The following is a 24,638-nucleotide window of genomic DNA, read 5'->3' as shown; positions in this document are numbered from 1 at the left end:
GTTCCCCTTTAAAATTTTGTCTAGCTGCCTCCCCCAACATTAAGTTTTTACAATCAAAACAATATGTCAACATGGCCATATATATTTCTTATATAACTTACCCATTAGGGATGCACCGAATCCAGGATTCAGTTTGAGATTCGGCCTTTTTCAGCAGGATTCGGACGAATCCTTCTCCCTGGCCGAAGCAAATCCGAATCCTAATTTACATGTGAATTAGGGTGGGAGGGAAATCGCATGACCTTTTGTCTCTAAACAAGGAAGCAAATATTTTTTTCCCCTTCCCACCCCTAATTTGCATATGCAAATTAGTATTCGGTTCGGTTTTTGGCCGAATCTTACGCAAAGGATTCGGGGGTTCGGCCGAATCCAAAATTGTGGATTCGCTGCATCTTTATTAATTAGTAATCAGCCTTATTTTGTGACATTTATTCTATATTGTGCGTCAGTCCCTAAGCTCAGTAGAAAAGAAGATGGGGGGGCTACTGGGGCATCTTTGGAGACACAGATCTTTACTGCTAAAAGGCTGTGGTTGCCTTCGGCTGGTACAGAAGTCAAAAACATAATTTACAACATTTCTAGCCTACTTCTTTAGTTTAACTTTCCTTGTCCTTTAAACCAAAACATTTGCAATAACATTATATAAAAATATATAGTCCTCAGTTTTTCTGGATAAAGATCTGATCAGTTTTAAAGCATTTCATTCGTGATTAATTAATTTTATGAATACACATGTTAATAAACCATTGCATATTCATAATTAGTGAATATTAGTAAATTGTTTACAGAGTGATTTGCAATCATTCTCTCTGATGTTGTCATGTTGTCTAGTGCAACCACGTCAATAATTTTCTCCACATTTAGCAAATGGAACAGGAAAGACTGATGGGTAAATTGTCAGTCTGAATGAATATACTGTACTTATCCTAAAACTCTTTGGAAAATGGGACTTAATTAACACTGAATCTGACCCAAAACACAAAGCACAGCATTGTGGGTGTAACACAGCTATGTAGCCAGAGCTGGGCAGAAACCACAAGAAACCACTGCATCTTGCTCCTTTTGGCCCTTCCTAACTTGCTCATCTAACTATAACACAGACTTATTCCTATGGGTGCCACAAACAACAGGTCAGTTTTTTGCACTTTGCACACTGCACACAGGTAACTTAAACATATTGCTTGCTTCTTGATAAAGAAGTGCAGTGTGATAATTATGCCCCTAGCTTTTCCAATCTAAAAATGATCATTTCATTATTACTTCACATTTCTATACACTCTCATACCTTTGGGATTCGTTATCCGGAAACCCATTATCCAGGGACCTGCTTTCCAGGAAGCTCAGAATCACAGAAATGCTGTCTCCCATTGACTCCATTTTATTAATATTTATTCGTAAAAATTCATATTTTTAAAATGATTTCCCTTTTCAATGTAATAGTGTAACAGTACCTTGTACTTGATCCAAACTAAGGTATAATCAATTCTTATATATAGCAAAAGCAGCCTATTATGTTCATTTAAAGTTTATTGGGTTTATCTAATGTTTTTCTAGTAGACTTAAGGTATGAAGATCCAAATTATGGAAAGATCCATTATCTGGAAACCCCAGGTCTTGGGCATTCTGGATATCTTTCTAACCATTACTATTGCTATTTTTTTTATTATAATCTTTATTGTCTACTCTCATCTATACTATGGAGTTCTCAGTTTCATTCTGCCTGGATCTTTCCTATTATCACTGATAATAATATCTTATTAATATTGACCTTTTTTCCTCGCACAAAAAGTACTGGAGAAAAGAGATTATTACAAGCTCAATCTCCCCATAAAAAGTAATTAGAATAAAAATAAACACGTTTTATTGGCAAAACTATACTTATTAAAAACATTCTTATATTCATTTAACATTGTTTATTAGGTTTACAAAATTTGCTCTGGATAAAAACCCTTGGAACACAGAGGTCTTCCTTTTTGTTTACGGTCTCCCGAAGTACATACTCATTTGACATTTCTTCAAAACCAGTGTTCTTAAAAAGGCACTGCAAATAGTCTGAAAGAATAAAGAGGTTGTGCTTGAGATTTTGGTTACACTTAAAATATACTCTTGCTCTTTCTGATTTTGTAATTACCATTTGAAAGGAAATGTGTGATACATGAAAAAAATACGTATGAAATGTTGCAGTTAAAGGGGATTTCCTGCTAATAATTGTTCTTGCATAATGAAAGAAACTCAACTGATTCAACTGATCACACAGTTGATATATAAACACAATTTCCTGAATGCAAGTGTAAAAGAGGATACAACCACCTATTTTTCCACTTTTCTCAATATTTGTGTAAGCTACCGTAGTTAATCATTTCAGCCAGCGCCTTAGCTATGTCTCCTTCTGATAAGCCTCCATCACCATCCTGTATATAACTGTGGTAAAATGCTTGCACTTAATAAAATGTTTGAACTATTACTTGATTGATTTAATTCATATATTTGATTTAATAAAAAGTTTGAATTATTAAATATGGTTGACCTAAATACTACATGGTATGACATGGAAATCTTGAAAGGTAATTCTTTGCTTCAAGAAACAAATGACTACATCCAAAACTCGCTTCAAGGAACCAGACCATCCACAAGTTCACCCCCCAGGACCGTACTAATAGGCTTCTGTCGTCTTATTTAAGGTAAATGGACCTAACCTGTCTCTTTAGATCTGGGAATCTGTGTCCAATCTCGGAATATTGATATATTTGTAATACAAAACCGTGAAAATATAATGTTATGCTAGCTTTGTTTTATGTTTCTGTTTATTTGCATACTTCCTTCACTATGTTGACTGATACTGGGACTTTTCTAGTCCATTGATGTATGACATGCTTACAAAATTCTTTAATAAAAACAACTTTAAAAAAAAAAAATATGGTTGACCTTTAGTAAAGAAGAAAGATCTTGTCCCATCTTGTCTGACATAGAAGTTTTCGCCCAATTTACTTCCGGGTTTAAAGCGCAACATTGCATGATCATACAGTCCATAATCTCTAAATAAAACGCATGCTCCTGGTTTCAGCACCTGCAAGGCAAACAACACATATGAAATAATATATGAAAGAGTTAACAGAATTTCGGTCATTGATCTGGCAGGTTTAAAGGAGAACATTAAAATCACTAGGGGTGCTCCTGTTAGCAGAAAACTACACTGGCCTGGGGCTCTTCTATGCAAGCACAACAAACCATTCTCATCTTCTACTTCTTCTTTATTCCGCCAGGTAAATGATTACAATTACTAAGGGGTGCCTAACATTTGCCACCCCTCACAGTGACTTTAACTTTCCTTCTTCTTTAAATCAGAACTTAACCCTAAAAATGAATATGGTTAAAAATGCCATATTTTACATGCTTAAAGTGGAACTGTCACCCAGACATAAAAAGCTGTATAATAAATGTCCTTCACAAATTAAACATGAAACCCAAATTCTTTTTTTATTTAAGCATTCATAGCTGTTATAAACTCATTTAAAAAATCTCATCTGTCAGTCAAATATTGCCTGCCCCGCCTCTATGCCTTAGACGGGGCAGACAATTACTTTTACTTTCCATTCAGCACTTCCTAGATGTCACTGCTCTCCCCACATTCCCCATTCTCTTCACCATTTAATTGTGTAGACAGGGCATGGGGATGAACACCAGGTCCCCCATTCTGGAGCACAAACAAGATTTAGAGACGATGCAAGGCTTGTCTTAATAACAGTGTCCACAAAATGGCTCCTGCCTGCTTGCTATTATTATGAATTCCCAGACTGATGGAAACAAGATTCAAATAATTTATACAGTGTAATTAAAATTAATTTTGCTTGACTAACATGATAAAATAGGATTTAGAATATTGTGACTGGTCCCCTTTAACCTTTGGCACCAGAATTAAGTTTTAGCTTCTCAATAGCAGCAATAATCCAGGACTTTAAACCTGTAACAGGGGTCACCATCTACAACACTCATATGCTCAGTGGGCTCTGAGCAGCTGTTGAGATGCTAAGCTTAGGGGTCGTTGCAAATTATCAAACAGAAAATGAGGGTTGTCTGTAATATAAGCTGATGCTACAAGGCTGATTATTAAATTCTTATGCTAGTTGCACTGGTTTCTGTGCTGCCATGTAATAATTATCTGTATTAATTACTAATCAGCCTTATATTGTGTCATTTATAGTCTATGTGTACTGTATACTGTATAGTGAGTGGGACCTTAAGATCAGTAAGTAACATTAGCACAGATCATGTGCAGTGAATATGTGTTTCTTTCTGCCTTTTTTATGATTTTTGTGCCCCTGATAAAATGCCTAGGGCGACATGCTGTTGCCACATGGTGTAACTGGCATGTAATAATTTTTTTTTCTTTTGATTCAAAAGAGTGTGCAATCTTTATTTTTCTTTCATGCATGTGCAGTGAATCAGCAGAAAAGAAGATGGGGAGCGATGGGGAGCTACTGGGGCATCTTTGGAGACACAGGTCTTCCCTGCTAAAGGACTGTGGTTGCCTTGGGCTGATACAGAAGCCCAAAACATAATGTACAATATTTCTAGCCTAATTCTTTAGTTAGGCTTTAGTTCTCCTTTAAAAATCCTGCATTCCCTTCACTTTGAACTGATTGTTTGGGCTGAGGACCAGACTATCGGATAAGTCCCATATGGCCCAACTCAAGGTGGCCAAATTGGAGTAAGAGCCGCTCATTTGGCAGCCTTGCTAAACAAGTGAAGCTTTAAATTTATGCTTATTTAAATCAGACAGTCTTAAGATAAAAGTATAATTACAGACACATGCAATGCATTGTTGTAACTGAAGTCTTGACTGGCTGATTTGTGATGCATTGTTTCTGTGGTTGACCAAGCAGTGCATAGAATAAAAAAGCAAAGGACAGAGCTAATACTTTCAATTGCATTTATAAATAACTTTAAATCGTTGAATATTTGTAAGTATAGTAATTACCTTATCTTTCTTGTTGTAAAATTGTATTCTTTTATTATTTGGGTGAAATTTAAATTTCTCTTTCATACATACCTTATGAATGTTCTGTAGAACAAGATGCATTTTGTCAGGATGGACTGCTGAAAGCACAAAGATTAAGGTAGAAACATCCACACTGTTTGCAGGGATATTGCCTGTTAGGTCATCCTTGGTCAGATCACATTGAAACGCTTTGCATGTCTCAGCATTGTAAGATGGGTTTTGCTGTAGATTAAATTATACAACTGCTTAAAACTTAATATGAGTTTAGTCAATAGTAAAATAGAAATCATCCATCATCGATTTCTAGTGGGAGAACCTATAGCAGCAACATTTACATTGAAAATTATGATCAGCTAAGCAGAGAAGTTATGGGGGGCCATAACCTTACCTGGGCTACATTGTAAATCCTACCCAAATTTATGAGAATTGAAAAAAGGTGTGTAAAAAAAAACATTATTACCTTGACAAAGTCCACAGCACGAGGTGAGAAATCACAAGCATAGACAAAAAGGCTGGGATCTTCTTCTAGAAGTGGAAATAAACAGTTACCAACACCACATCCTGCTTCCAAGATGATCAGTCTCTGCTGCTCAGTCTGAAAAAAGAAATACAATGAAAGCAGGAGTTTTTGTCTTGTGACACTATTACAAAAAAACAACTGAAGTCAAATCCATCAAAAAGGAAATATTCTATTTCCAATCTTCCAAAGTCTCTCCTTCAAGTTACATAATAGCTTTATGTTACATCCTACTTCTCTACCTTGATAATGAGATATACTAAAAAGTACTATAGTACTATACTGAATAAACATATACCTGTACACAACATATGTTTACATGCTACATAATTACAACCATAGCGCTTCAACTGTATCTCTTATCAACACACTATGTGAAATGCACCTCATACAGTATACAGCAACATAATTATGGCATAGTTTTAAAAAAAATGCATTTCTCGTCTTATTGTGAGGGCAGAAAGTGCTTTATGCTCTGATCATTTTTATACAGTTTTAGCCCGAAGGGTTACTCTCTTATTATGTTGATTGGTCATGTCTTAAGCCATATTTCAAGAAAAATCAATACCAAAATCTGCCATGAACTGGTCAGATGCCTTAACTACTAGAAAGAGATATCCATTTCTGCACTGCGTATAGTACGGAGGCCTCACCAAATTGAGCCAATAACAGGACAGAGTGAGACATATATACAATAAATCTGTTCTGTCCTTATTGCCTAAAAAGGCAGCTCCAGAGTCTTTGTCTTTTAGTAAAAACGCAGCTCCAGAGTTCTGAAATGGAGATGTCTGCACTGGGAATGTGGTGGCTTTGGATAGCAGCATTAGTACTTGAGAAAAGAAAAGTTGGACTTTGTGTCCAATTCCTTAAATTAATTTTTGAAGCTCACATAATAGTATATGATATAATAATAACAGTTATGAAAATACAGAAACATTAGTACTCAGATTAAAAACATAAACAAGGTATGACTAGCCTGAACTCTCTCTACCGTAAAACCATCTCAACCTGAAGAAACTTGATTCCCTTAAACCAAACACACACAAATCTAAACTTTCATGAGTCATTCGATATCATTAAAGGGGTGGTTCGCCTTTGTGTTAACTTTTAGTATGTTGTATGTTTTGCCAATTCTAAGCAACTTTTCAATTTGTCTTAATTTTTTCTTTTTTGTAGATTTTGAATGATTTGCCTTCTTCTGACTCTTTGCAGCTTTCAAATGGGGGTCACTGACCCCATCTTATAACAAATGCTCTGTAAGGCTACAAATGTACGGTTATTGCTACCTTTTATTCGTTATCTTTCTATTGAATCCCTCTCCTATTCATATTTCCGTCAAATTAATGCAAGGTTTCTAGGGTAACTTGGAAACTGACAACTGGATGGTTGAAATGGCAAACTGGAGAGCAGCTGAATAAAAAGCTACATAACTCAAAAACCATGCATTTTAAAAATGAAAACCAATTACAAATTATCTCAGAATACAACTCTCTGCATCATACTAAAAGTTGGATACCCCTTTAAATGTAAAATGTCGTTTTTTTATTATTTCACATGATGCACTCTTTATTTGTCTAGATGTTTGTTAAAACATTCTGCTATCTTTATCTTTCTGTGTATTTGTGCTTATTCATATTAATGGGGCAGCCCCTTTTTTGAAGATGAGATAGCCATATCTAATCAACTAATCGGTGCTCTCCAGTGGCTAAATTATCCTGAAAATGGTGCAATACTTGCTACACTTGTCAAAGCAAAATTTTTATAATGCAGCATCTCTCACACATGGGATAAGCACTATTTTAATCAGCTACTAAACTTTGACAAACATGTATTGGTCAGTATAATAATATAATTTAATTTTTACCTCCCTACAGGCTTTGAGTTCTTCAAATTCCCTTGTTGTCCAGTGACGGTCCTTGAAGAAATTAGTACTGTTCCTCTTGTAAAACAGGTCCCAGTTTTTCTGTGCCTCTCTTTCCAATTTCAGCTGTTTGAACTCTGAAACAAGATCTCTATCATTTTGCAGTTTCTCAGCCTCTTCAAAGGTAAGAAGTCTCAATTCATTTTCCTTCCTCTGGGATAAGGGTTCAGACCACAATTCAGAGCTTTCTTTTTCACAACTTTCATGCGTGTTTTCTTCTGTTTTAGAGGCCATATTAGAAATTCTGCAATGCAGAAACAAATGTTTATTTGTGATTCACTCCAACTATATCATTTGTTAATGAATATGAGAAATATACAGCATTTAAAACATTTGTCCAGATGATCCCCACTGGGCTCACCTTGCTAACTTAAACATTTTGACAAATTTGTATGTAAAAAGTAATAAAAGACTAAAGCATGAATCAGTGTGTTAAAAAAATATATACTGTATTTGCAAATTAGAATGCAGTGTCATCTAGTGGCAGCACACAGAACATATTAATAAAGGAATAGTATAATATTTACCAAGCAGTTTTATTTAAAAACTCTTAAATATGGTAGTTTACTGTAAATAAAAATAAGTAAATGACATAGTTGTGTAATCATATGATATAACACAATATTATATTTCATGAAAGGTGTGTTAATGAGCCTTTGACAAAGGTTTTACTACAAGGCTGACTGACTTGTGTTAAAGGGGTGCTTCACCTTTCAGTTCACATTTAGTATGTTATAGAATGGCCAATTCTAAGCAACATTTCAGTTGGTCTTCATTATTTATTTTTTGTTCTGTTCAGTGAGTTTGCAATTGATCCTCAGCATTCAGATTCAAAAGCAACAGTTATGACCCATGTCTGACAAAGAGGTCCGCCCCCAAAACGTTACATGACAAAGACTTGAATAAACACGCAGGGGTCCGCCCCGCTTCACCTGCAGTAGAGTGTCTGGTGATTCTTTTGCTCTTATGTATATTGGAGAAGTGCCGACCTCTCTTCTGGACACCAAGCTAAGTAATTGGAGAGGCTGGGGAATCAGGAACCTTTGTTGTAAGCTACCATGTGCCACCCCCCCAAGACACTGATTGATTACTGTCTGGTAATCAGTGGAAACCAAGAGAGCTGCAAATAGTGTTCTGGATGTTATGTTAGACACAGGTGCGCTCTGCCAATGAGGCGAGCTGAGGCACTCGCCTCAGACGGCAGCGCCAGATGAGTTTCCAGGGCCGGCAAAAAGCCGCTCCTGTCATTTTAAAGAGACGAATTTCCGGTAAATTCGGCTTTACTATTGCAAGAGATCGCAGTTGCGCTCTCCGCACTAGTGTTCCTGCGAGGGGCGGCATTTAAGGAGCCGCCTCAGGTGGCGTCTTCATTAGAATCTGCATTTTTGGCTGACTAACTATATTGAAAACATTTTTTTTGCACACCCTATCCGTTTAACCAGTTTTTATTTTTAAACTGAACAATTAAAAAAAAAGACGGCTTAATCTTATTATAGGAACATGTTAGTATCACTTTAATATTCTGACCTTTTTGCCCATGAGAATGCAGCAATATAGTTCTGTATATGAATTTGTTGAGTTGATGTATTTCTTTAAAAAACAAAAACACAGTACAAGGCATAAAACTGGTGAATAATAATGATGTTATTTATGGAAGCTCTGAAGTTAGTGAGGAAATATAAGATTATAGATTTTAGTGCAAAGCGTGCTTATTTTTGGTGTTGTCCTTTTTAATGGATCTTTTTTTTTTATATACAAAGCAGAAATCTCCATTAGTGTGTACATTACTGCGTTTAATGTATATAGAGCCATACATTGTTACAAAAATAGAACTAATTCAGATATAATTAGAAAACATGATGTCTTTCTGGAAAAAAAAGTTATACCAGTGTGTACGTAAAAATATGTATTGCAATTGCACCTCTCTCGTTTAATCTGCAATAGGTAAACGGAACTATGTTCTCCAGCCCCAACTGGATTTCTGCATCGGAGCAAATTTGCTACTGCACTGCTCTGTAGCCTGCAAGCGACAGTCTATCCATAACCTCTATGATTTGACAGAAAAGTAACATGCGCCTGCGCACAAATTACAGTACGGTGATTCCATTCTCAACGCTTGCGTGCGATAATCCCATTGCGGGTTAGGGTGGTGCGCCTGCGCTGAGATACCTGTGGGCGGCTATTCCAGCGGTTCTTGTCTATTCTATTAGAATCATAATTTAGGTTCGAGTCTCAGAATGAACGGAACTCCGCCCCCTCCACCGCTGGACCGAGAGGAGCACGTCCTTCGTCTCGGTGAGAGCTTCGAAAAGAGGCCGCGTTCCTCTTTTCACACAGTACGCTGTGAGTACCATGACGTCACACGACTACACCAGGACGGGGCGGGGCTTGTATGTGCCTTCATATCTGATGACTGGTCCTGGAAGGTCTTTATGCTAAATTTCCATGGATGACTGCCTTTTAATTAACCACCAGTGTGCTGGTTCAACACCACAAGAATAGCAATTTCAATATGTCAAAAGAGTAGTGAAGTGATAAGTGGCAACAGAATCCAAAAGTCGCAAATCTGAGGGGTCATTTTCTATTGCCCCAAACAAGAGGTGAACAATTCTGCACTTTAGGGCCAGTAGACTTTGCATTTTCTCCTACATTGATTTGTGCAGCCTGTGCATTTCTGCTAAATTAGGAATTCATCTCAGGGTGTTGAGCACTGTACTACAAGAGAGATCAACCAGCCCCATGATGGTGATAATGATCCTGGCTGCCCTGGATGCTAATTTAAAATAAAGTCTCAAAAATGCCTGCAGAGAACAGTTATCACCCTTAATATATGGGGTTGGTTGAAATCTCAGGTGTGGGGGAGCCCTGTACCCGATACCTGCTGTAGGTGGGTGTATGATGGGATTCAAAAATCCAGGACGTGCCATTTATAGCCCCACCTCCTAAATTCACACCTCCCAGTTGACAAAACACCCCTTTTTACATGGTTGGAATTTCCTTAACTCTTAGTTGCAGAAACTTGAGCTTGTATTTTAGATTATGTCATGGGACCAGTTAACCCAGACCATGTCATATTCACATTCAGTGTACAGTTCTTTGAAATCTATTATTTTTTATATTTGGATGCAAGTACCAACATTTACAAGGATTCTTTAGGACACGGTTAAAGGAAAAATATTGCATAAAAACAAGAATGTGCCAGTGCATAAATATAGAAGTAATGTGCTTTAAAAAGTAGGGTTTCTAGTTACTTTATTGAAAATTACTACAAAAGCCCAACTAGTCCCGTCCATATGTTCCACTTCCTGCTGCCACCTTTCCCAGGCTGTGTAGGGGAGCCAGAACACTGCACTGTAGGATAGGAACCAATCAGCAGCTAGGCTGACCTGATAGGGAACTGAAGCCTGTCTTTGATTGTGTGCCTGCAGGACTGTGATTGGATGCCCCCTACTATTGTGCTTTTGGCAGGGACTGTTAGGACACACCCACCCTTGATTTGAAATACGAACAGGGACCATAGCAGATCTGTAGGGAGCTCCAACCTTTTTAAATATAATAACGTTTTAGCCCAGAGTGAAACCAGCACCATATATTATTCGATATTACTTTAAATATGAGTATGGTTTTTAAGCTATGCTATATATCTCCTTTAAAAAAAGAGCCAAATATAGATCTTTGGTAAAGTGCATACTAGATTGATATTTTTACTGGTATGGACAGATGACTGATATCATATATTTATAGTGCCAATAGCACATACATGGGAAGAGCACACAGTATAGGGTGATAGCCCCTACGGTATAGAATGTTTATAGAATGATAACCCAAGCTCTTTGGGCAAACCTGTCATCAGATGAAATATATAACTTTTTGTTATATTGCATATGACAAATCGAGTAATCCTGAAAGCTTGCACAATCATTTTCTGTGATTAATAAATGGTGTAGCTCAAAATCCCACAAGCAAAGGCCTGTGTGCGCTTCTCCTGTGTTTGTTACTGGACAGAGACATGGCACAGCCAAGCAAAATACAACACAAGCAACTGAGAGGTGTGAATAAGTATATTACTGTTCACTAGATACTATGACAATAATCTATCTTCTGTATTCACAATAAACGACACCCTCAATCTTAATGTCTAGGCCAGAAAAGAATCGAAGAGAAAAAGTCAATACCTTCAAGAAAATTGTTTGTTCTGTATTAAAGAGGCACAACTGTTCTATATATGAATGAAACATAAGAAAATAGACACTATCCAGCATTAGACTCTACTGGTACATTCACTGTATTCCTTACATTCTGGGGCAAATTTTTTTTTGTGGTCAAACTGTCAGATTCGACTAGGGAGTTATGCAAATTCGATTCAAGTTTTTTAAAAAATTCTAATTCGATTTATCATACTCTGGCCCTGTAAGAATTCGACTATACACCATCTAAAACCTGCCAAATTACTGTTTAAGTCAATAGGAGAGGTCCAGGATTCAATTTGGAGATGTTTGCAGCCTTCCTGACATTCAAGTTTTTTTCGGGGCAAAACTCAAATCAACTTTGATTGAATTTGATTCAAATTTTTGGGTCATTTCAAATCTTCCGAGTTGAAAATTAGAATTGGTCGAATTTCAAATTTATCGGAGTTTAGAAAACTCGCATGAATTGAAATTTGACCTTTGATAAATGTGCCTCTGAGTGTTTTCACAGAAATCAGATAATGACTGGCTGTAAAGGTCAGCACTTATATATTAATTGTCCTTATAATTCTTAAAATTATTAAACACCATCTTTTAATTTTTTTTTCTTTTTAGATGATTTCAAGCCAGCATCCATAGACACTTCTTGCGAGGGGGAACTTCAGGTTGGCAAAGGAGATGAAGTAACAATTACCTTGCCACATATCCCTGTAAGTCCTGCAGTTTTGTGGCCTTTACCTCTCTTAGGTTGTGGTATGAAATGAAAAATTAAATATATATATAATACAAATGTATCATTTTTAAATATATTTTTTAAAATGAAACAGAAACAGTCCTCCTTCAAAATGTACATATTTACATTGCAACTTTTCCTCACCTGAGCACATATCCAAAACACGTGAAGAATTCACAGTTGGGGACATTTCTCCCCAGAGTCCCCAAGTACAAAAAGTGAAAACAAGATCAGAATAACTATGCCCCCAGGCCTTCATGCTCCTTTTCCAAAAAATGATTTCTGGATTCTTCCTCTGACCTCCTTTACCATACCTTGCTCATCATGCTTCAAGTGCTTCATAATGCTACCTCTATACTTTTTACTGTGCTTTAATACTTTTACCTTTTATGGGATCCATTATTGGTAAACCTGTTATCCTGAAAGCTCTGAATTAAGGAAAGGCTGTCTCCCATAGACTCCATTTTATCAAAATAATCCACATTTTTAAAAATGATTTTCTTTTTCTTTGTAATAATAAACAGTACCTTGTACTTGATCAAATAAGGATATACTGTAAGTATCCTTATTGGAAGCAAAAACAGCCTATAGGGTTTATTTTATATTTAGTTTAAATGATTTTCTAGTAGACTTAAGGTATGGTGATCCCAATTATGGAAAGATCCAATATCTGGAAAACCCCAGGTACCAATCATTCTGGATAATAGGTCCAATACCTGTAGATGTATTGTTTTACTTTTTAAAAAAAAATCACTGATCCCCCACTGTACTCTATTTGCTTCCCTTCTCCTTTCTCCAACTCACTCCCTTGCACATAATAAATCAAGGCCAGATTTAGCAAAATTTGAGATTAGAACTCACCACTTACATTCTATTTATTCCTATGGGATTTTTAGAATTGTATTTATCAATGGAGTTCACCATTTGATAAATATGATGCAGAGATAAACTTTGTAGTATACAATGGGATTCTTCAGAATGTTAATGTAAACTATAGTAGCATTTTTACCAGTTTTACCCGTGCTGGGCAACAATACATTATATTGTCATTCCTTCAAAACACTTTAATTTTTTGGTGTTACTGTTCCTTTATGGGGTTTTTTCCCTTTAACTATGCAAAAGTCTACATAAAATATAGCATTTAAAAGGAAGTATGGCAAAAGCCACTTGCTGAAGCCACCACAAATGCTCCTTTCTTTTGCCCTCCTGCAACTTTACCAGAGGAACGTGCCTCTCCTGCTTATCCCTAGTCCACTGCAGAGTGTGGATAGCCAAATACAATTGAATACTGCAGGAGAATCTGTTTTGAAAGTTGAAGTTTTACAAATCTATATAGGGTCACATACGCAGAGTTCCCCTTAAAATCCCTTGCTTTGCAGTTTAAAATTGCAATTTACCTATATAAAAAATCTTGCCCCAGCCAGGGTCTATATGTTAACATTTAAAATGAGGGACCTTCGCTTCTCCTTACCTTGCTGTGCGTAGTTTGATATCAGGCCACTTAAACTACGTGTCTTGTGTCACCACTTCTAGGGGCAAATTCACTAAGATGCGAAGTTGCGCCAGGCGCAACTTCGCCGCGCTTCGCCGCACTTCGCCAGGCGTAGTTTCGCCAGCGCTCCGCAAATAAACTAAAATCCGAAGTTGCGCTCAGGGGTAGCGTAAGGTTGCGAAGTTGCGCTAGCGTTGATTCGCTATGTAAAGCGAAGTTACGCTAGCGAAGGCTAATTTGCATACGGCGCCAAATTCAAATTTCAATGGAGGAATACGTATCAGCACTACAAATGCCAAGAAAACCTTCAAATCATCAAATCAAAATTTTATTTTGCCCTACACATGTGCCCACTGTATAGGTAAGTTGCCATGAGTCAGGAAATGTAGGTGGGAATGAGGGGAGCCCCAAAAAAAATTTCGATCTTTTTCAGCCTATCACCCATAATGTAGAAAACACGCCAGCGTTTTTTGTGACTTAGAAAAAAATTTGACTTTTTTTGAAACAACCCCTATCTACTCTATTGCGCTTCGCCAGGTCTGAAGTGGCAAAGGAAGTCTAGCGTAAAAGGTAGCATTCAGTACACTGCGCAAGTTAGTGAATTTGCGTAGTTACGTCGCTAGCGAAAATTCGCCTGGCGTAAGGGTGCAAGTAACACTAGCGAAACTACGCCAGCATTCGTTAGTGAATTTGCGCAGTAACGAAAATGCCAAACGCTAGCGAATTAACGCTAGCGTTCGGCGCTTAGTGAATTTGCCCCCTAGTCTTCCAGTGGGACTAGGGCAGAGCAAACTCCCACACTTTTTGCTTTCTCAAGAATGGTACAAGCTCTGCTGATGCACATTCTTAGTAAACAAGTCCTACTATGTATCCTTAAATAATAAACAATATAAATTATATCGGTCTAATAATAGTTATTTCCATTTCACTGACATGCAAAGGATAGTTCGTACAACAATATATACAGGATTGTTTCACAGATCAAAATATGTTTTCATTATAACCCCAAAGTATACCATTCTTCTGAACCCTTTCTCTGTATTAGGTCTATTATGGTTACTAATACCACAAAATACTATTATGTGGCTGAAGTGAATTAAACTAAATTTATGATACAGAAAGATGTCTAATTAAGGTCTTTGTCTTCTGTACTATCAGGGTTCTACACCTCCCATGACGGTATTTAAAGGAAACAAACGTCCTTACCAAAAGGACTGTGTGCTGATCATTAACCATGACACAGGGGAATATGTGCTGGAAAAACTGAGCAGCAGCATTCAAGTAAAGAAAACCAGGTATAGCTAGTTGGAGGCACTTTTTTGAATTACCCTGAAGCACTAATATTTTCAGCTCTGGTAGAGTAGTCTATAAAGAGAGACCACAAAAGGTTTCTCTTATTAAGGGGTCAAGTTAATGACTAACAGAAAGCAACGTTAACTACACGTGAGTACAGCCTTAAAGGCGAACTTAACCTTAAAAATGAATTTGACTAAAATGCCATATTTTATATGCTGCACTTATTGTACCAGCCTAAAGTTTCAGCTTCTCAATAGCAGCAATGATCCAGGACTTCAAACTTGTGACAGGGGTCACCATCTTGGAAAGTGTCTGTGACTCTCAAATGCTCAGTGGGCTCTGAGCAGCTGTTAAGAAGCTAAGCTTAGGGGTTGTCATAAATTATCAAGCGGAAAATGAGGTTGGCCTGTAATATAAGCTGATGCTGCAAGGCTGATTATTAAATTCTAATGCTAGTTGCACTGGTTTTTGTGCTGTCATGTAGTAATTATCTGTATTAATTACTAATCAGCCTTATATTGTGACATTTATATTCTATGTTTACTGCATATTTTGAGTCGGTCACTAAGCTTAGTAACAGACAGCAGTAAAGATCATGTGCAGTAAATCAGCAGAAAAGAAGATGGGGAGCTACTGGGGCATCTTTGGAGACACAGATCTTTACTGCTAAAGGGCTGAGGTTGCCTTGGGCTGGTACAGAAGCACAAAACATAATGTAAAACATTTCTAGCCTACTTCTTTAGTTCTTTCTAGCTTTAGTTCTCCTTTAACAGATAACAGTTATAGTTAAACTGTGCATGTATGGGATCTGTTTTATGGAATGTTGTTACATGGGATTGCCTGGATAAGGGAATAATGTAGATATAAAGAATAGAAGCCATACATATTATTTTTCCTAGATTAAACAGCATACTTTAATATCTATATATCTTTCTAGGCAAATGGCACCTCTTTTTGAACCAAAAACATTTTCTTTGGCACACCACTTACTTTCTTTCCATAGGGTGCATTCAACTCCTCCAGCTACTTCCAAGCCAATTTTTCATACAAGAATTCCCATAGGGAGGAAGCACACCAGACATTGGCTTTGCCTTTTAGAACATTTTATTCCAGTAGAGTTGGCACAAGCTTTCGAGGTCAAACCCTTCCTCAGGTGCAATAAAAATCAAGTGAACACAATTGCATTAAATACCTTTAACACCATGTGAGCTATCATGTGATACAATTTAACTCTTTAGTGCTTGATCCCATTTAAAGTGAATTACATGTATCCCACAATTCATGAAGAAAGGAAGAATCCCTTTAGGAAAACCTCTTTTTGAATACTGTTGAAGTCAGCTGCCTGCCTGGATTATGCTATACAGCTCAAGTAGTCAAAAATCCAGCAAGACTTGATAAAGGGCCCGGAGGGGCCTGAAACGTTGCCCTTTTGCGGATACATATGGGCTTAATAAAACACTGATTTCAAAAAGCAATCTAACGGTGTGCTGCTGGATTTTTGACTACAAGTATCTATGACCCTGTGCAAAGGAAGGGTCTTCTTGTAAAAGCACCCGGCACCTTCAACTAATGATCACCGGTCAGGTAGAGCACTCCACTATCGTGCAATCCAGCTCAAGTAGGACCAAAGTAACTGTTTGTTTAATCCCCCTCAAGAGGCTGACCAATTGCCCCTCCAGGGGTAGCAGTGAATGGCACGCCTCAATCTTTACCAGTCCAGCACCATTGGAAATAGGAGATGCATTCTATTCTTATTAGTAGTAAAATGGGCACAAATGTCTTTCAGAGCTGAGGGCAGCAGTAAGATCCAAGCACGTATTGAACAGCAGGCTGCCCGTGCTTCTCAACCCACACCTCAGTTTAAAGCACCTTCCAAAGTAGCTGCTGGGCCTAAAACATCTCCATTGAAAGATCATCCTTCTCCTGAACCACAGCTTGATGACATTAAAAGAGGTAAGTGGAAGCACTAGTTTTGTCGGTTTTGTTTGGTCTCTGTACACATACCTGTTTGATAAATCACCCTTTGATATATATGTCCTCACATATATGTTGTGATTATATGCTTAGAGCCACTTCAAACAGGTGTTTAAAAGCTCACTCCTTTCTGCCTTACATTCGGATTAAGCCGCGGCTGTGCCTATTGATGCACATCGGTAACCCTGGAGCTATTCCTCCTTCTGACCAGGTGGTAGCACCAGGGTTAATGTTCCATCCTGTGGCAATGGGCACAGCATACTTGCACCTAAAGAATCTGGTGCAGACATAACACAGCAAACATCAGAAATGATTCCTGGCAGACTATGATTATATTTGCTACAAAGAATATGCACTTTTTTGGTGAGCCTACACAACTGTAGTAGGTAAGTGAATTGCTAATTTGCATATGCAGTAAGGTTGTAATTAGGGGGGGGTAATGCATTGTGAGAAAAAAATATGGCAATTGCACCCTAGTATGTTTTACCTTTCCTACATCAACCCAATTAAATTAGCTTATCTAGGAGACATACAGTCACCAAAATCCAGTCACTGTGGTTCCGCTGAAACATTTCAGGCAGGTTTTACCCTGATGAAGAGATATTTTGTTAGTGGAAAATTGTGGAACACGATTTCATTAACTGGCAATAGAGAGACATTTTTGGGAGATTTGTCGCCTGCAGCCACGTCAAAATAATTGTGGGCGACAAATCTTCCCATGTGTCACTACCCTTAAAGTTTGTTTTCATGCCTGCAAATAGTGTGTCATAATTTGTTAGGTAGAGCAGTGTTGGAATTATGGTTTACGTTCTTCCTAAAATGAACAGTTCTTTCATGCTTTACTGCTTAAGGTTTTTGTGTGTATACTACAAATTAATTGTTTACGTTGCTGCAGGATTAATTCAAATGATTAAGATTAGAATGCTGATCAACATTTTAAAATGTATAATTTATTAATATAAACTGTCCAGCTCTAAAAACCATACAATAGTTATAATAAAATCTCATACATGATGGGAAAGTTTGGGTGTGTGATCTTCTCTCTGCTGTACTGAACAAGAACCTATGCATCTCTCCACAGAACTGAGGGCAGAGGTAGAGATTATAGAGCAGATGAGCAGCAGCAGCAGTTCTTCTGAGTCTGGGAGCACCTCTGGGAGTGACGATGACAGCTCTAGCAGTGGTGAAGAAGAAACACAGGAATCTCCATCTCAACAGCTGCCACCTCAACAATATAACAGCAGGATACCTGTTTCTAATGGCAGCAGTAGGTCACAAGGAACAAATCAACTAATGAACACACTCAGTAAGTTTTGCGTACAGTTCATATTGTTTATTACTGTGTTTCCAAGAAAAGAAAAATTCTCAGAATAACTTTTCAAGCATACAGATGTATGTTTCTATCATAAAGGTTTTGTGGTGTAATGGAATGATTGATGTATACAGCAAAGAGAAGGGGTTATCCAGCACTCAGAGGAATTCACAGGGCCAATAATATAAGTTAAAAAAATAAGTCTTTATTGTGCATAGTTAAAAGTATAAATGCATCTCCATAGGCCCTATGCGTTTCGTACCTCCAAGGTACTTAGTCGTGGGCATTTGGTACTTATTCATGGGCACTTGGTGAGCTATTTACTTTGCTATTCTGGAGCACCACTTGATCTCTCCGTTTCACGTGATGGAATGATTGACCATAGACATTTTACTTACTTTAAGTGGCCCCAAGGGTACTTTTCCTCTATAGTCAAGAAAGTACTAAAATAGACTTTCAATTATTATAAACTTACCTGCTTACCTATTCAAGAAGCAAGACGTGTCTCAGGGTTAGAGCTTTTCTCCACCAGAAAAGTGCTTTGCTCCACCAACTCTGATTAGTTCTACCTAGGAAGAAGCAGACATTGATAGATAAGCTCCTAAATGACTATTGCTATTAAGCATCAAAAACTAGACGCATTATTTGGATCCTTCAGATTTTGCTTAAAGGTGGCCATACACTCACCGATAAAGGTGCTGATCCAGCTCCACCTATGCTAACTTTAAGGGTTATTTATCATAGTCTGTTTTTTTTCTGGTCAGACTTTTAAACTCAGACTTTTTTTTGTTATTTATTAAACCCCGATGGTGTTAAAATCCAAATAAAAAAGTACTCCAACTCAGACCTACCGAGATCATGTAGAAGTCAATGGTAAATGTCCCGTTTATATCCTGATCTGCGCTGGGTTTGGTCCAATAATCCGAAGATTTTGTGGTTTGCAGGTCACAAATCCGAATAAGTCGCTGGTTTCGGGCAACAAATCCAAAAAAGTTATACTATTAGGATTTTATCAATTTTTTTCCCACACAAAATTTTTGGAAAAATTTATTGATAAATGGGGGGGGGGAAGTCCTTGTGGATTTGATCGGAGTAGTTTTCAGAAAATGAGAACTTTTTTGATAAAAAAATATAGGGATGCACCGAATCCAGGATTCGGTTCGGGATTCGGCCTTTTTCAGCAGGATTCGGATTCGGCCGAATCCTTCTGCAAGGCAGAACTGAATCTGAATCCTAATTTTCTTATGCAAATTAGGGTGGGGAGAGAAATTGCGTGACTTTATGTCAGAAAACAAGGAAGTTAAAAATGTTTTCCCATTCTCACCACTAATTTGCATATGCAAATTAGGGTTTGGTTCGGTATTCGCCCGAATCTTTTGCAAAGGATTCGGGGGTTCGGCCGAATCCAAAATAGTGGATTCGGTGCATCCCTAAAAAAAAAAAAACCCCTAAGACTCTTTCTTTACCAAGTCATAATTAACAAAACAGAATTATACCATTTCCCAAACTGTCTATTTTAAGCAAGTAATTTTTTTTAGACTATTTGTATGGTAATCCAAATTTTGCTAATCTGAAATGCTTGGGACCTGCCGTTTTTCAAGTAAGTCTTTTTTCCAGAAATCCCCAGGTCCCAATCATTCCTGATAATAGCCCCTATACCTGTATTACAGATCATTATAAAGGCGTCCAAACAAACTCAATATTGAAGCATACATACTTTATTTTAGGGATGCGCCGAATCCACTATTATGGATTCGGCCGAACCCCCGGATCCTTTGCGAAAGATTCGGCCGAATACCAAACTGAATCCGAACCTTAATTTGCATATGCAAATTAGGGGTGGGGAGGGGAAAACATTTTTTACTTCCTTGTTTTCTGACAAAAAATCACACGCTTTCCCTCCCACCCCTAATTTGCATATGCAAATTAAGGTTCAGATTCGGTTTATCTGGGCAGAAGGATTCGGCTGAATCCTGCTGAAAAAGCCAGAATCGGCTGAATCCTGTATTCGGTGCATATCTACTTTATTTTCTGTAAAAAGGGTAGGGCTCATTTACAAGTGTTCGCACAGTCTAGTACCACAGTCATATAAAGGTACTTGCGTCTACAGCACTATAACATAATTGCACTTAGTGCAACTGTTTCTATCCCACCTTGTCTTGCAATTTGGATTGCAGGGGAAGCCTGGAGATCCTGCAATCAGCAAAGGCTTTATGGGTCTATGGCCTGCAACCTGAAGAATTGGGAGCAGATTTTATTTTGGAAGAGCAGGCTGCAGAGTTCTGAGCACAAATGCAGGAAAAGTTGTGTACAGTTAGCATCACTGTAGAGAATGTTAAACTTGCCTTGTCCTTTAAATGATATGTATTAAGAAAACCTACTACCCAAAAGAGCTTACAAGCTACAAGTATGTTCCACTAACAGGCACTCACATTTATAGCATGTAGATGTGCAGCCTCAACCTAATGTAGGTACTCCAATATGTAGGATTTGATCTTATAGGAGTTATAAAGATGCAGAATGATTATTAAAAGCAATATTTTAGACATAGTACAGATGCAAATATGCTTTACCCTTACACCCCTCACTATTTCATGAGTGAATCCACATTCATGTTTATTTACCAACACCACTGTGCAATAAATAAGGCTATGTAACAAAGCTGATATTCTCTTATTTTCTGCAATACCTGACTTGTATCTAGTATGATAATTTTATTTGCTAAACTGCCTATTCAAATGTATTAACTGGTTTTCTATATCTGTTTCTTTCTGCTTCAGGAAATGACCTTCAGTTAAGTGAATCAGGAAGTGACAGTGATGACTAAAGGACAAGTCTCCTTTCTGTATATATGTTATTTTTTGTATGTATATATTTGCACAAATGCAGCAAACAAGCCATGGGCTGAAATGTCACAGTCATAAAACTGTTAAAGGCTGTAAAGTCTGAATTAGGCAGCTCTAGCTCTGTGTGTTTACTAGGATGAATGGGGATGCAGTTCATGGACTGGAGACTGAGCGATTATTTGCTGAAATAGTAATAGTTACCATTCTCAAATGGTAATAATGCAGGACAAATATCCATAGCTATTACCCACAAACTTGTTGCTCATTTGCAGTGCAAGTAATGTGTGCTTTCTTGTAGCCATCACCAGTATAATAAGTACACCTTGCGTTGGTTCTTTTCTCTCTACTATACTAATATAAGTGATTTGATGGAACCTGAACATATGCAACATTCTCTTAGCATGCAGTGATATTAATAAAAATTCATGAAAGAAATGGCAGCTGAGTACTCTCTGAACTGCCCATGTCATGTGCCAACTAAAAGGCCATAAATAATTACTGACTAGGGTTGATGCAGTCATCTATTACCTTCAGGACAGGTACTGAAACAGACATGATTATTGCCAGCAGTACCCTCCAGTACTAGATAATTTGTTTTCTAGACTAGAGATGAATAAAAAGGCAGGCCTACAAATGTGGAACTATATTCATTAGACAGATTGAGATCATAGCAAGTCATTAATTATTGTATTATCCTTCTCTAGCTCCTTATATAAATGACCGCATGTGTGTGTGAATATGATAAGGACTTAGATTGTTAACTCCATGGGACAGGGACTGGTGTGAATGATGTTTAATCTCAATTTAAAAAGATGCATATTCTGGGCAGTATGCAGGCAGAGTATAGACATTCACTTACTCACTCCTCAATTGCATGCTATTTCTGATAACCCTGTACTTCCTGGTCAGTGGGAAGTGTAAAGTACAGGGCTTCCTTGCTAATGTGCCTCTGTACCTCATTCACACAAAAAGGTGCAGGGGCATTTGAGCTAAACTAATTGATCTCCTTACAGCATTTTAATTTGTTCATACTTGTATGAGACTTTGCATCAGCGTTTGACAATAAAGACCTTAAATATCCAGGGTGCTTAACAAAATGTTTACTCTTTAGGCATTTTCTTCTTTTTCTTTCAATCTTCTCTCTGGCCTTTTGTCCCATTTTTACCCTGCATGGTGGTTCAGGGGTTTGGGTTGCTGCCTTGATTTAATTTCCAACCATGGTGCCATGTGCAAGTAACCTTAGGGTTTCTCCCACATTCCAGTATCTACTTCACTAATACAGGTGGGTTAGATGGCCCTTATGAAATAGAGTGTGTGTGTGTTTGTTGTGTGAATGTGACTAGGTAAATTCTAAGCTTCCACTGGCGCAGGGACTGTTGTGAATGATAAACTATTTCTGCACTGCATAATATGATAAAATAACCCATTTTTTCATTATGCTCTCCTCAATCCCCTTTTTTCTTTTAAAGGGGAACTATCACGAAAATTTAAATTTAATATAACATAGTAAGTTCGGTGGAAAAAAGACACAAGTCCATCAAGTTCAACATTTTTAATTTTTTTAACCTGCCTAACTGCCAATTGATCCAGAGGTAGTCAAAAAAAACCTTCTGAAGCCTCACCAATTTGCCTCAGAGGGGGAAAAAAATCCTTCCTGACTCCAAAATGGCAATCGGACTAGTCCCTGGATCAACTTGTACTATGAGCTATCTCCCATAACCCTGTATTCCCTCACTTGCTAAAAAGCTATCCAACCCCTTCTTAAAGCTATCTAATGTATCTGCCTACTTATCTATAAGCTTCAGTATACTGAAATAAGAAGATTTCTAAATATAATAAATTAAATATTCGGCATTGTTTCTGAACTAATCAAGTTTATGTTCACTATTCCTCTCTCAACATCTGTTTCTTTTCATTCTGGGTGACTAATCTCCCTGAATCTGAGTGTGTGTCTCTGCCCTTAGATCCAATATATCTTATAGGGGGGCTCCTTTTGCCTAGAAGATGTATTAGAGCTCACTCTATTAAAATTACCCGACGTCATGTCTCTCTACATGCAGGATTTGTGCAACAGGCAGTTATTTTGTTAGATTTTGTTTGTACTGGAATCCGTTATTTGAGTGAGCTCTAATTCATCTCCCTATAAGATATATTGGATCTAACTGTCAATGAATATAAAACGTTTCTTATTTCAGTATGAGAATTTTCATTTTCATGATAGTTCCCCTTTAACAACAATATATATTATTTTTAAGACACATTTATCTTATGCTGGTGATAAGCATCTTTTGGGATGATCTACTTGATGGATCTACTTAATTATGTGTAAAACTTATAACAGTGGCATATCTCATTTTCTGTTTTGACAAACCGGCTGTGATCCAGAGTCAAACTTGTCTACCAAAAGACCCACATGAGTTGGTGCTTAGTGACCATTATTTCTCTTTGTCCTTTATAATCGTAACTGCATGCCTTTGGGCAAAGAAGCATGATTAGAATACACAATGAAAATATGTCAAACTGAATAAAATTTCCCACTGACATCTTGGCCCACTTGTAGTTTTAGGGCTCTTTTTAATCCCTTCATCCAAAGGGGAGAGCAGCACAAAACGCATATGATTCCTTCTGTGCGGCATCATGAGTACACGCCCATAAGGAAAAATCTGATGTGTTTAGTCCTGCTCTCCCCCACTGTTGAACGCATTAAAATGGAAAGCAGTGGACTGCAGGGCAAAAACAACCATCATTAAGAGCCCTAACAGGTGTCCCAGCATGTTTGCTTATCCCTGTAGTCAAGTAATAATAATCTCATTATTTATGCTTGTTTTGAAAAGCTTACTTTTATTTGTGAGTTTGGCATAAGACTATATGCCTCAGTGTTTTTGGTAAGTGTGTTATAATAATTTCAGATTCTTACATGAACATTTATATTTAATTTTATGTAAGGCTTTTGTATATATATTTTATCTTCAAAATAAAGTAATAGCAGAGTTTGTATTTGCCTTTATTTTTTTTTATTTTTGCAAGATTTTCTTTATTGAATTTTTACAATCATAATAGATTAGATAGAGATTGAAAGTAGGAAAAGGGATAAGGAAGAAAAAGATTGTATAGAAAAAAGGGGGGATGGGCTCCCCAGTACAGAGCCAAACGAAATGCAGATGCACACCTGGTCCCTCTTTCAACGTTCACGGTGCATGGAACATAGGAGGACGGCACCTCCAACAACTGGTACGTAAATAGAATTCTATTTACTCCCCTGTACAGAACTTTAATCAAAGCGTATGTCAGTACCATACTAGACACGGGTTCGGATAGTGTAACTATATCACTCTGCCTTCCAGCCCTACGATGAGAAGAG

General features: G+C 37.5%; 2 protein-coding genes across 4 annotated transcripts; one reads left to right on the top strand and one right to left on the bottom strand.

The window, feature by feature from the left end:
* Positions 1 to 1,844: 1,844 nt before the first annotated feature.
* mettl6.S (methyltransferase like 6 S homeolog) lies at positions 1,845 to 9,740 on the bottom strand. Of its 2 annotated transcripts, XM_018269322.2 has the most exons (7): positions 9,607 to 9,740; positions 8,965 to 9,027; positions 7,381 to 7,681; positions 5,460 to 5,594; positions 5,051 to 5,221; positions 2,926 to 3,067; positions 1,845 to 2,052 (listed from the first exon to the last, which is right to left on the bottom strand). In XM_018269322.2, the coding sequence occupies exons 3-7, from the start codon at positions 7,669 to 7,671 to the stop codon at positions 1,904 to 1,906; spliced, it is 888 nt and encodes a 295-aa protein (XP_018124811.1). In that variant the 5' UTR covers positions 7,672 to 7,681; positions 8,965 to 9,027; positions 9,607 to 9,740; the 3' UTR covers positions 1,845 to 1,903. The 2 variants fall into 2 exon arrangements, with proteins under 2 accessions (XP_018124811.1, XP_018124812.1); XM_018269323.2 differs by lacking the exons at positions 8,965 to 9,027; positions 9,607 to 9,740 and adding an exon at positions 9,359 to 9,484.
* On the top strand, positions 9,603 to 22,734 carry eaf1.S (ELL associated factor 1 S homeolog). 2 transcript variants are annotated; one of them, XM_041567538.1, is made up of 6 exons: positions 9,603 to 9,732; positions 12,240 to 12,334; positions 15,008 to 15,144; positions 16,932 to 17,098; positions 18,201 to 18,425; positions 21,212 to 22,734. In XM_041567538.1, the coding sequence occupies exons 1-6, from the start codon at positions 9,675 to 9,677 to the stop codon at positions 21,256 to 21,258; spliced, it is 729 nt and encodes a 242-aa protein (XP_041423472.1). In that variant the 5' UTR covers positions 9,603 to 9,674; the 3' UTR covers positions 21,259 to 22,734. The 2 variants fall into 2 exon arrangements, with proteins under 2 accessions (XP_041423472.1, XP_018124813.1); XM_018269324.2 differs by having other exon boundaries at positions 9,651 to 9,780.
* The last annotated feature ends 1,904 nt before the right edge of the window (positions 22,735 to 24,638 follow it).

Source organism: Xenopus laevis, chromosome 6S (assembly GCF_017654675.1).
Source record: "Xenopus laevis strain J_2021 chromosome 6S, Xenopus_laevis_v10.1, whole genome shotgun sequence".
Taxonomy (NCBI): Eukaryota; Metazoa; Chordata; class Amphibia; order Anura; family Pipidae; genus Xenopus; species Xenopus laevis.
The sequence above is the reverse complement of the archived record's forward strand: the minus strand, read 5'-3'. Positions and strand labels throughout refer to the sequence as shown.